The following is a 13,182-nucleotide window of genomic DNA, read 5'->3' on the forward strand; positions in this document are numbered from 1 at the left end:
ATAAAGTGGCTGAAAAGCATTTATGTCTTTGTGTTGTATTTGGGTGCATTTGTATAGGAAATGAAGTCATCACAGCTAGGCTAGATATTGACTTTGTTTCCTTCCTCTGTGTTTGTGTCCTATATTAAGACTCAAACACATGTTCCTGTCATACTGCACTCAAAGAAGTAACAGCCGGTCATTTCCGACTTCACTTTTGCCCGATTGAGATACGCACAACACAGCTATATTAATAGTCTGTGAAAGATGCGGATAAAATTAATCACCCGCACACTTACTGAGTTAGTCACAAAAACCAGATGATAAGCAAATATAAAATGTATGTAGAGAACATAACCCAGCGGTCTGGTATGTGTTTGCTACTGTGATTACAAGGAGAGTGCAAAAGAAAAGTTATTCAGTTCAGTGGCTTCACTGATTATGGGCCTTGACGTGCACAAACATGTCTTAGCTACAAACATTCCTGAGATGTTACTCAAAAGGTCTTCCAGCTATCTGTTTGACTTTGAGGGATTCACATCTCTCCGAAGTGATCTGCCCATACTGGCAAAGTTGAACAGTAACCTCTGAGTTACTTGCTGGAGTTGAAAAAAAGATTTACAAACAGCTTCTGTACATTTGAATAAAACATTAATCTGCCTTCATATTGTATGACATGGCTTTCCTGACTGATAACTACCAACCAACATAACACACAAGTAATGTAAAGAAACAGAGGTGATAAAGTAACACTTTTAATTATTAAAACAGGTGAATAATACTGGCAACACAAACAGGGACCGTTTATTTAAAACCTCTTTAGCCCAAGCCTTAGATCAGGCCGATCCTTCAGTCCTGTGAACAGAGTTTAGTCTTTTTGCGAGTCTCTCTGTAATATTTGTGGCTCAGGATAATAGCTGGATAACTTCTCTGGCTCTGTGTGCCCTCTGCTGGATGACTGTGTCTTCTGGTGCTTTTCCAGATTCCTCCACCAGGGATAAGGCCTTCTGCACGGTTGTGTCCTTCCCACTTCCACGAAGCCCCTCCAGGTACTGAAGCAGCACCGAAAACGTGTCGTCTGGAATCTGAGAAGAACCTACTTTAATCTTGTTGATTCTCTGTATACATATTATAGAGACTCTTGGCTACAGGGTGACAAATCATTACGATACTAGTGACGCTAATGCGGAGCATCTCCTGTCAGTTTTCTCTTCAGACAGATTCAAAAATGAGGATAACATGAATTACATGAAAATGTTTGTAAACATTTCAACTTCTTATAGCTTTACCATTTTTACTTATTCTCTTCTGCTTAAAAATGACAAATAGTTTTGGATTGAGAATAGAGAGTGTTATTTAATAACAGAAAGAGGAAGAAAGAGCGTAGCGGTTGACCAGTCTAAAACAAAGCTGAGAAAACCCCCTGTCACCCCCATCGTTCAGGAGGAATGTTGGGTAATTTTACCTTTTCAGAATCAAAGACGTGCTGCAGTAACCACGTCTGCCTCGTCTTCTGGAACTTCCACCGTGAACGGTTTTCAGCCCAGCTGCAAAGGCAAAAACCACTGTGGGCTGCAGTGTAACTATTGCAGAAAGTACATACTTCCACCCCCATGATTCACTACAACAACAACTTATCAAATGCTAGAATTATGAATCATTTCTGAGAAAGTCTTCCCGTGTATGTTATGTTAAGAGAATCCAGTGATCGAACTATTTATCTGCTGTGCTGGAAAGATTTGGGTTCGGTTCAAATTTCATCTCATGGATCAAGTACATATATTTGACTCCTGTTGCTTCAGTTTGTACTAATAGCCAGAAATCGAAACCATTCCAACTTAAACGAGGCACACGACAGGGTTGCACCCTTAGCCCGTTGATATTCAATCTAGCTATTGTCATGTCTCTGGTTATAAATTAAATATGTCCAATAGTGAACTTTGTCTGTTCAATGAAGAAGTGTTTCAAATAGATTTGTCTGGTTTCCCTTTTAAAGTGGTCAAAGAGCAGTTTACCTGTTTGGGTATTACAATTACAAGAAAGTATAAACAACTTCTCAAAGCCAACTTTTTTACGCTATTGAAGAATGTCAAACAAAGCCTTCAACAGTGGTCACCCCTGAACAAAACTCTAGTCGGTCGAATTAATTCGATTATAAAATGAATATTCCTCCTACGTTTTTATATTTATTTCAATCTTTACCAGTCTTTATCCCTAAGTCCTTCTTTACAGACCTCAATTCTATAATTTCCTCCAACCTTTGGAAGGGTAAACGACCTCAAGTAGCTAAGGTGCATTTACAGAAGCCTAACCTTGAAGGGGGTCTGGCACTCCCCAACTTTCGCTTTCACTATTGGACTGCCAATATTTGCTCCCTGACCTACTAGTTAAAATCATGGCCAGCCAAGCGGGCCCTACCACTTGGCTGGCCATGGAGTTAGAATCAACTCAGGGTATTTCTCTTGCCTCCTTTCTCGGTTCTTCTCTCCCTTTATCCATTGACAACTTCAATGGCCAATGGACTTCACATATAATCCGATAATTCAGCACTCCCTCAGGGTGTGGGCTCAGTTCAGGTGACATTTAAATCTTAAAAATGTCTCACTTCAAAGCCCCATCTTATCAAATCACCTATTCCTCCCTCCCACTTTGGACAATTTGTTTCAGGTCTGGTTTCGAGCAGGTATTATTTACTTTAAAGGTCTCTTTATACACAATAGCTGTCAGCAAAATACACTCTTCCCAAAACTCACTTTTTTTTTTTAGATATTTACAACTCAGGCATTTTTTGCAATCCCACCTCTCAAATTTTCCAGAAGCTCCAGCTGCTAACTTACTGGACGAGCTCCTTAGTTTGCAACTCTCAGGCAAAGGTATAATCTCTCACATCTATAACAAACTGTGCAGTGTAACTTCAGCTCCCTTTGAACGCCTCAAACACACATGGGAGAAGGAGTTAGGTATATCTATGTCAGATGACGTTTGGGATTCAGTCCTCTGGTAAATTCCACATCACTCTGTGCACGCCCCTCCCTATTACAATTCAAAGTAGTTCATAGGGCCCACTTATCTAAATCCAGATGAGTTTTCTGCACCGTGAACAAGGCTGCCGGCCTGAAACTGGCTCTCAACCCCCTACTTGCTCTCTTTGGTACAGTGGGTAAGGATGATAAGTATATCACCGGGGCAAAACATCGGGTGCTGTCTTTTGGTTCCCTCCTGGCTAGACGTGCCATTTTGACGAGGTGGAAGGCTGCTGCCCCGCCCACCCATGTTCAGCGGCTTGCTCATCTCATGACGTGTCTCAGTCTTGAAAAGGTCCAGTGCTCCAGCCAGAATAAAAACTTCTCTAACCTTCAATTTAAGGATCTTCCTGCTGACTATCACATTTGCTTATTCCATAGAGGTCAGACGACCTACCATTCTGTATGTTTTACTGTGTTAATGGGAATGTGAAGCTCAGTTGTGTTGCAGCTAACTTCTGTGTGGTTTGCAAGGAAAGGTTTTGTTGGTATCAATCGCCCCTCTTTTTTGTTAACAGTATTCATAATTGTTCAATAAAAATATTTTGAGTAAAAAAGAGGATCCAGTAATCTAGTGGTGAGCTTTTACAACATAAAAAAAAGAATAATTATACGATATCCTGGGTTTTAATTCATAAATCAGCTGCTACACATCCCATAATGCATTTTGATTGCATCCTGGTAATCCTCTGGACCCTATTCTTACCACGTGAGGTAGTCTAAGGCCTGCTGTTGTGCACTGGGTCCAGATGGTTTTGTTTGCTCCAAAGTCACTCCCTCCGCTTTGAGCCTTTTCTTCTCCTCCTTTTTCCGAATCTTCTTCAGCTTCCTCTCCAGGACCCTCTTCTCATCGGGACTCAAGTCCTCGAGCCCCTCTGCCTCAGCTGTCCCCTCAGGACAGCTGGGTGGATCAAGAACCTGTCACAACAAAGCAAAGCAAACACACAAATAAGTCGCAGCGAAAATGAAATCATTTGATCGCAAACTGCTCCTTATGCACATGCCAATTTTAACTCCGCTAAATGCAAACTAAATGTGACATTTTACTGTGTTTTTGCAGACAGATGAGTCAAAAGTCAAAAGCAGTTTTCAGGTTTAGATCACTTCCTCTTGCTCTGCAGCTCTGGGCAACGTTTCCTGTGCATACAGTATTACGAGTTCACCATAGCACGCTTTTTTTGTGCAGTACCCAGACAGTTTCAGCAGTGCGTTCGCAGAGCACACACCACTGTACATGCACTTGGATGGTTTATAAATAGCCAACAAAAAAAAAAAAAAAAGACAATGAAACAATTCAGCTTCACAGAACTGCTGAAGAAGTTTTTAAATAATAATAATTTGAAAAACATTTCCTTGTTATAGGATGTAAACACAGCACAACTTAAAGACTTTTATGCCAGAGGAAGTTGAACAAGGGACACACTATGCTCTCCGATTTAGCCGACCTCTGGTGGTGATGAAAAGAAGAAAAAAAAGGGAGGGGAAGAAGAGATTTTGGTCACATGGCCAAAAAGTCATTCTGAAAGTATGCTGCCTGGGCATTGCCCACAGAAATAGAAAAGCCTTTTGTATGATGAGCACTTGTGTCCATGCGAACAGCATCGTTTTCGGAGCTTTGACTCAGGCGGTAGCAGCGTCGGGCCGGTGGATACAAAACAGACGAGCGGGTGACGGAAGCAAAAATGGTAAGTGGAAACATGTGTTTCTACTGAACGGGCAGGTCCTCAAAGGGAAGCAAACAAAGACTCAGAGAAAATCCTCACAGAAAACAAAACTACAACTTTTTACTTGATACGTCTTCATACACGGTGTATTTTTAAAGTTCTTTGCATACAGTTAAGATTTTAGCTCAACTTTGAGTTCATTTAGGAAGGAACTGTGTGTTGTAATTTCTGTGTTCCTGTGGAAAGTCTTCATAGTGATTCATGCACGTATATTCAAGTGTTTTCAAATCACTGGACTTCTGTTTTTGAGGAAATCTTCTGATTCTCATCAGTGGCTGTTTTTTGCTTTGATTTTCAGTCTGATTACAGCACAGGCTCGCCTACCACGCCGACGAGCCCCACATCTCAATTTTCCATCTCTTCTGCCATCACACAGAGCAGCGTCAACATCACAGAGAGCAGCGTCAAGACCACGGACAACTCTGTTTTAGTCAAGATTGCAGCCAATGACTTAATCAGCAATGCAAACTACGTCTACAGTTTGCTTGCTACCTTCGGTCTCTTAGCAGGCTGCTTCCTGCTTTACAGTTTCATTCAGACTTATCGCGCCCACAAGAGGCTGGCTTGGCTCGGCTGCCTCCTCTGGGTGTTTTGTGGCTTCCAGCTGCTGCTCCTGCTCCTCTCTTTGCACACGGTGGCCCACAGACCTGCCTACCTAAACACCACAGCTTTAGGCTGTGCCGCACTCTCCTTTACCATCAACATAGCCTCTCTGTGTGGCCTGCTGGTCTTAGTGCTCATGGCATCCGTCGTCACCTTTGATCCTCCATCCAATCACCTGCTGAGAAAGTCTCGTGTCTGTGCGGCACTAGTGGGCATCACTTCTGTACTCATTTCTCTGGTGCTGGCTGGCATTCGTGGACCCAGAGGAGATTTGCAGAAAGAGGGCAACTGTTTGATGGATCCCACCACAGATGGTGTTTCATACGCAGTTGCTAGGCTGTGTTTGGTCTTCCTGATTCCCTACATCCTCCAACTGGGACTTCTGATAGGTGGCTGTATCCGCCAGAGGGAGTCGAATGGACGTTTCCTCTCCGGCTCTGAGGAAGGCCCTGTGTTCCTGGCGGTCACCGGTTTTACGCTCATCTGCCAGCTCTTCTACAGCGTGGCGCTGCTTAGAGGGGCTCTGATTAATAGTGAAAGACAGCTGACGTTCCACCAGCAAGCATTTTTGAGTGTGTCTGAGTTTGTGCTGTTCTCAGGGAGCAGCGTGAGCCTGCTGCTCGTCCTGTTCATGCACAGGCCATGTCGGGAAAGCCTCTATGGAGTGATCAGGCGGCTGCGGGACTGCTGCCGACGTCCAGGGCCACAGCCCAACAGGAACATCATAGCTCCGCACATTGAGATCACAGACACTCTGGAGGACATCGAGTCTTAAGAAATGTGTCTGTTTGCTAGGACAGAGCTCTTCCCATGCATCATATTTAATGTCTTACCTGTTATGGACCACCTCACTATCTATCCAGTCACTGAAAGCTTGCAGAACTCTCATCAAATGTATTTTTTTTAACATTTCATTTACAAAATGTACAAAAAGAGGAGAAAAAAAATGCTTTATATCTTGGTACTGTGCATCATCTTGCCATGTTATGTCAATTCAAATGATTTATTTCTTTAATCAGGGAATTAAAAAGGAGCTATTATTACATGAGATTCTGTATGAATTTTTAACCTGTTCCCGGGAAAATGTCTTTTCTTGGAAACTCTGTTTGCATAAGCCTGATTTACACAAAAGTCCATTAAGACAAATGCTTGGAAAAACCTCTGCAGCTCCCTGAAAGCCACATAGGAAAAATTAAGTCTAGGAAAACCAAAGTCAGAGTCTATATTTATGCCAACAGTGTCAACGAGCCCTCATGTAATTATGCTTGAATAAAAAAAATTTAAAAAAAGTTACTGAATCAGATGAACACTTTTCAAGAAATTCATGGGCACCAGTTCTAGGAATAAGCGATCCGCGTGGATAACGTTTTGCATCGGTGGCAACACGGAGCGACACAAACCCAGGAACCAGGAAAGTGAATGCAGGAGCAGAGTTCATTAAGAAGCTGGTCTTAACTTAACTGTCACAATAGTGATTGCTGAAATCGGGGCTCTTATGAATGCTACTTACAGTTTTAAAATCATCACATATAAAGTGATAAAAGATTCAGACACCACCCTACAAACCAGAACAAAGCGCACAGTTTGTGTTCCTGCACAAACCGTCTTTCTGGGGTTTTCAAGTAATGTGAAACAAGGAGACACTAAGTGAAATTATGCATGTCTGCATGTCCACCTTGTTTGGTGTAAATGTGCTGTCCAGAGACAGATCGACTCCCATGTTTACATATTTTAACATTACACAATCATGACCGTGTTTGCGTGCTTTCGTGCCAGTGTTGACAAGACGACCTCATGTCTCAAATTGATATAATCATAAGCAATAAAATTATACCCACACACTGATAAAAATAGGGGATGATCAAACTGCCAAGTGACAGTACTGCCAATAAAAAGTAGTAAAGGTTTAATTTTAAAAACACTTTTACACATTTGGCTCAACAGCTGCGATATGAAGAAGCGCCTGCATTGTGTGTTTGTGTTTCTTGTTGCAAGTGGTGGGTGGCTGTAAACATTTCTCCGCATTCATACTGAAACCACTTTTTACTGCCAGCGTTAACGGAGAGGGAGGACAATACACGCAGACCGAGAAATCACAGGTGAGTCCAAGCTCTTTTATATGACGCCTTAATTTGTTTATCACCAGTTTAGCTTTCCTTATAGTTTCCAAGTATCTCCTCAGCATGTTATGGCTTACCTGTTTGATATTAAATGCTTTGAACTAACATACAACGAATCCTACAGCCTGGAGGTGCTTCTGGTTGGGAGTTTAAATTTCTAAACGCTCGTAAGCATCTTTAAGATCTGATAAATTAGATGAAGGATCTCGGAAAGTATTCTTTTTGACTGTATGAATATATTCAAAGCGGCTGCACTTCAAACAGATACACATCCACTTAAAAGTCGCATCAATAATGAATTTTTATGGGATATCTCTTCAAGGGTACGGTCAACTAGACAGTATGAGTGCTCGTTTCAGCTCTGCTAACATGACAAGTTAGCTTTGCTCATCTTACATGAGGCAACATAATGTGTCACTGCAGTACCTCTGCTTCTGTTTCCATTAAAAACGAATCAGTGATTAATGGTTTAATTAATCATTCTTTGTCATTTGTTAAAGGCGAGAAAATTCTGTGATGCTCCCAATGTTTGGGCAATAACTAGAGCTGAAGTAAAACACAGTGAACTATCACATAGTTTTGTAATTTGTCACATTAAAATGATGATTCAGACGGCTGCTATCTAGACAGCACGACCTGCCCGCCACAGCGAGCAAAACAATCTGTGTCACCTCTTAGAAGCAAGCCAGTGACAGCCAGTCACATTTCACTCAGTTTTATTTGGTTCAGTTCAATACAGCAATGCTCTCAGTGCACGTAACTTTCTTTTGAGCAAGCCCTTGGCAACAGTGGAGAGAAAAAACTGCATTGGAAAAAAACGGGGAATTAATGTATTTATTGATGTTGTGTACAGAATTATTACCTCCTGGACGTCTACTTTTCGGCGCCCAGTCCCCAACCGGTTGTGGCAGATGGCTGCCCCTCCTTTAGTCTTAAGGCTGCTTCCTGTTAAAAGGAAGTTTTTCCTTCTCCCTGTTCCCAAGGGCTTGCTCACACGGGTCGTCTGATTGTTGGGGTTTGCTCTCTAACATTGTAGAGTCTGTACCTTACAATATAAAGCCCTTTGAGCTGACTGTTCTTTGATTTTTTGCTATATAAATGCAACTGTATTGATGTGAATTGAAATTAATTGATGTTTTAAGAAAGTGAAACAGGCTGTTGACTTCATTTCGCTTCTTCTTTCTGTCTAGGGGAAACAGTGGCATCAGCACCTCACTCTATCCAAAAGCTACCGCTCACACAAAGAGGGAACTGATGGTACCGCAGGCTCCTCAGCAACTACTTAGTCTTCAAAAATCTAGGAACTATGGCAACTTAGTGTTTGGATGCTGCTAACAACAGCTAAAGACAAAAGGGGAACATGAACATGACCATAAATGTGGACTACAAAGTCATTGCTGACAATAACTTCAGTGCACATCCAAATGACACACAGGCAGTCGCCTCCGATTGTCCGGAGGCAGCTTCGGATGATTATTATTTTATCAGCCTCATCCTCTCCAGCCTCTACACCATATTCCTGTTTCCTGTCGGTCTTGTTGGGAATATCCTTATTATAGTGGTAAACCTTAACCACAGGGGCCGCATGACACCTCCAGATTGCTACTTCGTGAATTTGGCCATGGCTGACCTCTTTCTGGTAGCTGACTCTCTGATTGAGGTGTTCAATCTTAAGAAGGGCTACTACGACAAGGCCGGCCTCTGCACTTTCATGAACCTCTTCCAACAGGCCAACATGTACAGCAGCGTCTTCTTTCTGACCTGGATGAGCCTCGACCGCTTCGTCGCGCTGACCAACTCCATGGGTCGCAGCATACCACACGCACGGCTCACCTGCTGCCTCATCTGGACGTCTTCGTCCCTGCTCACCTTGCTGCCTTTCGCTGTAGCTCAAGTGCAACACGCCGGAGAGCTTCATTTCTGCTTCGCCAACGTGACTCAGATTCAGTGGCTGGAGGTGATGCTGGGATTCTTGCTGCCCTTCTGCATCCTGGGGGTGTGCTACTGGAGAATAGCACGGGTGCTCAAATGCAGCCTCTGGGAACTAAACAGCCCCCTGCAGAGGCCTCGCAGGCAGAAAGCCCTGCGACTCATCTCAGCCGCTGTGGTCGTCTTCTTCCTCTGCTGGCTGCCAGAGAACGTGTTTATAAGTGTGCACCTCGTGAGGGGCGACACGAACGGGGGCACGCTGTGGCAGGATTACCCCTTGACAGGTCACGCCGTCAGGCTGGCGGCTTTCTCCAACAGCTGCCTGAATCCTCTCATCTACGGCTTCCTCGGGGAGGCCTTTAGGGAAAAGTTGAGGCTTTTTTTCCAGGATAAAAGCCGATGGTCCAAGCTGAACAGGACCCCCTCGAGAAAACCCATCAACGAACCAGCAGCAAAGGACGACAGTATGAGCAACTCATCACATCCAAACTGTGACATCCTCCTGCCAACTGAGTACCCTCCTTGAATAAATTGTATATACATGGTTTCACCAAAACACATGAAAATCATCTGTGCTGTGGGGTAAAAGCGCCATTCAGTGCTAAATATCAAAACATGGATCCTAATTTTTGTACAGATCTGACTGTTTTTAATGTAAAATTGAGACACATCAGTGTTATTTAAATGAATCATGCAAGCATAAAAGTCTCTCTGAACTGAATGACAGCATGTCTCAGTGCCAAAAATTTAAATTTATTACCTGTCAGTTCATTATCTGTGTTATTACATGTTTGCCACGCTGCTCTATGCTTTACCATGATTATGTCACAAAAAAGATTTTTTCACGGTAAAACACTGTAAACTAGCTGACTACCTACAAAGAGCCAAATAAAGTCTTTAAGTCACATTTTCAGCAGTGAACATTCTCACCTCTGCTTGCTCTACGGTTTGGTTCACTTGTTCCTTTTTGCTCTTCTTGTTCTTTTTCCGTTTTTTATCATCTGCTGTGTTTGTTAGCTGAGACATGTGAGCAGGAGCCTCCTGCTTTAAAAACAAAGTGTTAATGATACTGTGACTGATTTCAGGTAGTGCTGTAAAATACCATTCTCTGTGCTACTCACATCTGCATCCATCTTTTTCCTCTTCGTATTTACTTCAGTGTCCATTATTTCTGTACGGTCATCAGATGGACCCAGATCCTTCCTCTTAAGAGGTTTTGATTTCAACGATTTGTCCTTGGCCATGAGATAAATTACTCCTGCAAACCAACACAAGCGTGTATATTACTGAAGACCAGCACACACGTTTACTGAATGAAGTACACGGACAGACAAAGTTTAAGGTCAAAAGAAACACATTATCCACTTTATGACATAACAACAAGCAGCAGGTATATGGGCTAAACACTACTTTGACCACGTTGTTTTTACTAAAAACCTTAAACCAACCTGAGCTGCGTTGCGTGCCAAACTCTGGAAAGCACACAGGCGCGTGGAAAGTCAACCAGGAAGCGGTGCCGCTCAAGTGAAGCCTGATTGGACGATTGGCTACCCGTGTTTTGTGATTGGTCGGTGGGTGTAACATGTTTAAAAACTCGAAGAACAAACTACTGAAAGAAATCTCAAAATATTAAATGAAGTGGGAACCTGGAGACTATTTAAAATCAATAAATAATAAATAAATACATAAACACAAACCATAATAAAACAAACAAAAAACAATTCACTAATAAAAAAGAAAGAATATTATAAATAAGACAATACGCTGTAGCTCAAAAGTACTTAAAATGCTCAAAAATAAAATAAAATGCAGACTGGTGGTACGGTGTAAAATCGAAGTAATTATACTTTCAAGCCTAAATGTGCCATTATCTTTAGATATAGTCATACTACTGCTAATAATAATAATAGAATAATAAATTATTCTATGGGTTAGAGACAGCCGGTCATAACCAGCGTCTCTCGCTGTTTCTGGCCGGAGAGAATCGAAGGTTGCACAATGGTGTGTTACATGACCTGACTGAAAAGGTTTTGCTGGGCAAACCTTCAGTTTCGTAGTGTTGAGTAAGATGACCGGTTGTCCATCATGTCTATAGCAGCAGTCTTTGCCCGTCTGACACGAGTGGCTTTGAGTCGAGGAACATTTATTCATAGCGGTGCAGCGACCGTGAGGTGAGTGTCAGTATGTGTTTCCCCGGCTCATGGAAAGCATGTATTCAATGTGTAATGGTGGTTCAATGACAGTGTAGTATCTTTAATTGTTGGTCAGCTTTTCTTAATTTTTCCTAGAAGACACACCTTGGTCCTTTGACGTTAATCTAGTTACTAGGCTTTGGATGGATAGCAGGAGTTTTCCTTTCATGAGGACGTATGACTAACTAAAGTACAGTCACCGTCCGTGTGTTGCCGTTGTGTCAGAGGTTAGATTTATCATTTTCAATAGAGCAGCTTCAGGAATTGTCTCTAGGTGGCATCATCACTGTGTTTTGAGCAACAATTTACAGATGGACACACTCCTCAAGTTTTTTAAAGGCTAATTCAAAGGTAAAATGTTATACATAAACTCATTTTTTGCATTGGAATAATTCAGAAATGTTTTTTTCTACTGCTTTATTTATTTATTATGTAAGGAGCTATCTACCTCCTGAACCTATGATCATCTGTATGGTTGATCTTGAACATCAGTTTCTATAAAACATCTATTGCATATTATGTGCGTCTATGGATATTTGACCTCTGGAAATGTATCATAAATCCAGTGTATAAATGAAAATGATGATCGGATTAATATTTTTAGTGCCCATTAAGGACTATAATCTCCAGCTGTGGATGTTTCAGCTTCTTAAAAACAAAACAGCAGTTTTAAAAAAGTGTTTTCAGTTTCATAAATATATTTCACTTCTAATCTTAAGCAGAAGTCCACAAGTATTAATATCCAAGTAAATATTGTAGTATACTATCTAAGGTGAAGTAGCGTTTAAGTGCACCAAGTGTACTTTCAAACCACTAAGTCTTTCAACCTAAACTAATTTCTTATCTTCTCTGTTTTTCTTGCTGGAAGACTCCACAGTGTGCGGTCTCTAGCTCTGAGCTCTCAGCTGTCGTGCAAGTCCAAACAATCTGCTGATGATGAGGAGGTGAAGAGCGAGCCCATTAAGTTCTCAACCAGCAAAGCCAGCCACAGGAACTGGAGAGTCGACCGCTCAATGGGGAGCCAGTACGAGCGTCCTATGTGGAAAGTTGTGCCCATCAGCCTGCTTGCCACCGCCTTCCTGTTGTGGTGCGCTTTCAGGGATGAGACAGACATTGACGCAGCTTTGGAGAAGCAGCTGCATGAGCATGTACCCAGCGTGCTTTCAAATGAAGAGGATACAACTAAAAAATAAAGGCGCTTATTGGAATATGTGGACATATGTTGTATCAGGTTGTATTTATTGTGAATTGTACTGTGTGGACCTGGAACACAAAGTCAATGCTTTGTGTGAAAATAAGGCTGTCCATTGATACATGAATGTCATAAATATTCCAATAACTACAGGTTATTAGTTCAAACCTGGACTAAGAGGCCTCAGTTAAACTCATTCATCCTGGAGTCTAGTTTAACTGTTTTCATCAGGGTCTGGTTTACTCTACAGCTGTTGCAGGCTTTTCTATTTCACATTTGCAGACTGTATCCAGTTTCAAAATACTGTTCACATTTGGCTTTATTTACTTGTGATGCAGGTTATTACATGATGCTGTACGTCTTAAGTTTAAGAGCTAACATTAATTGGGAAATACTCCTTTTAGCCAGTCATGGCTTACA

General features: G+C 42.0%; 4 protein-coding genes across 5 annotated transcripts; 3 read left to right on the forward strand and 1 right to left on the reverse strand.

Annotated features, from left to right (window-relative positions):
• Positions 1-718: 718 nt before the first annotated feature.
• Positions 719-10,940, reverse strand: chlsn (cholesin). Of its 2 annotated transcripts, none has more exons than XM_004562461.2 (6): positions 10,827-10,940; positions 10,500-10,636; positions 10,309-10,419; positions 3,709-3,920; positions 1,445-1,526; positions 719-1,064 (listed from the first exon to the last, which is right to left on the reverse strand). In XM_004562461.2, the coding sequence occupies exons 2-6, from the start codon at positions 10,620-10,622 to the stop codon at positions 885-887; spliced, it is 708 nt and encodes a 235-aa protein (XP_004562518.1). In that variant the 5' UTR covers positions 10,623-10,636; positions 10,827-10,940; the 3' UTR covers positions 719-884. The 2 variants fall into 2 exon arrangements, with proteins under 2 accessions (XP_004562518.1, XP_076743476.1); XM_076887361.1 differs by having other exon boundaries at positions 10,309-10,422; positions 10,827-10,918.
• On the forward strand, positions 4,478-6,372 carry LOC101464734 (uncharacterized). The gene is made up of 2 exons (XM_004562460.3): positions 4,478-4,687; positions 5,025-6,372. Exons 1-2 carry the CDS (start codon positions 4,685-4,687, stop codon positions 6,102-6,104), a joined length of 1,083 nt encoding a protein of 360 aa, XP_004562517.2. The 5' UTR covers positions 4,478-4,684; the 3' UTR covers positions 6,105-6,372.
• LOC105941169 (G-protein coupled estrogen receptor 1) lies at positions 7,380-10,505 on the forward strand. The gene is made up of 2 exons (XM_012922165.3): positions 7,380-7,428; positions 8,640-10,505. Exon 2 carries the CDS (start codon positions 8,810-8,812, stop codon positions 9,902-9,904), a length of 1,095 nt encoding a protein of 364 aa, XP_012777619.2. The 5' UTR covers positions 7,380-7,428; positions 8,640-8,809; the 3' UTR covers positions 9,905-10,505.
• A 410-nt stretch (positions 10,941-11,350) lies between the features above and the next one.
• uqcc4 (ubiquinol-cytochrome c reductase complex assembly factor 4) lies at positions 11,351-12,766 on the forward strand. The gene is made up of 2 exons (XM_004562462.2): positions 11,351-11,549; positions 12,439-12,766. Exons 1-2 carry the CDS (start codon positions 11,464-11,466, stop codon positions 12,761-12,763), a joined length of 411 nt encoding a protein of 136 aa, XP_004562519.1. The 5' UTR covers positions 11,351-11,463; the 3' UTR covers positions 12,764-12,766.
• The last annotated feature ends 416 nt before the right edge of the window (positions 12,767-13,182 follow it).

This window comes from Maylandia zebra, linkage group LG8 (assembly GCF_041146795.1).
Source record: "Maylandia zebra isolate NMK-2024a linkage group LG8, Mzebra_GT3a, whole genome shotgun sequence".
NCBI classification, from domain to species: domain Eukaryota; kingdom Metazoa; phylum Chordata; class Actinopteri; order Cichliformes; family Cichlidae; genus Maylandia; species Maylandia zebra.

Excerpts from the sequence above, each read along its gene's own strand:
- uqcc4 (XM_004562462.2), top strand. The coding sequence starts at position 11,464 with ATGTCTATAGCAGCAGTCTTTGCCCGTCTGACACGAGTGGCTTTGAGT. Across the intron at positions 11,550-12,438 it reads AGCGGTGCAGCGACCGTGAG|ACTCCACAGTGTGCGGTCTC; the intron begins GTGAGTGTCAGT and ends TCTTGCTGGAAG.
- chlsn (XM_076887361.1), bottom strand. The coding sequence starts at position 10,622 with ATGGCCAAGGACAAATCGTTGAAATCAAAACCTCTTAAGAGGAAGGAT. Across the intron at positions 10,423-10,499 it reads GGAAAAAGATGGATGCAGAT|CAGGAGGCTCCTGCTCACAT; the intron begins GTGAGTAGCACA and ends TTGTTTTTAAAG. Across the intron at positions 1,065-1,444 it reads ACGTCTTTGATTCTGAAAAG|ATTCCAGACGACACGTTTTC; the intron begins GTAAAATTACCC and ends GGTTCTTCTCAG.
- LOC105941169 (XM_012922165.3), top strand. The coding sequence starts at position 8,810 with ATGAACATGACCATAAATGTGGACTACAAAGTCATTGCTGACAATAAC.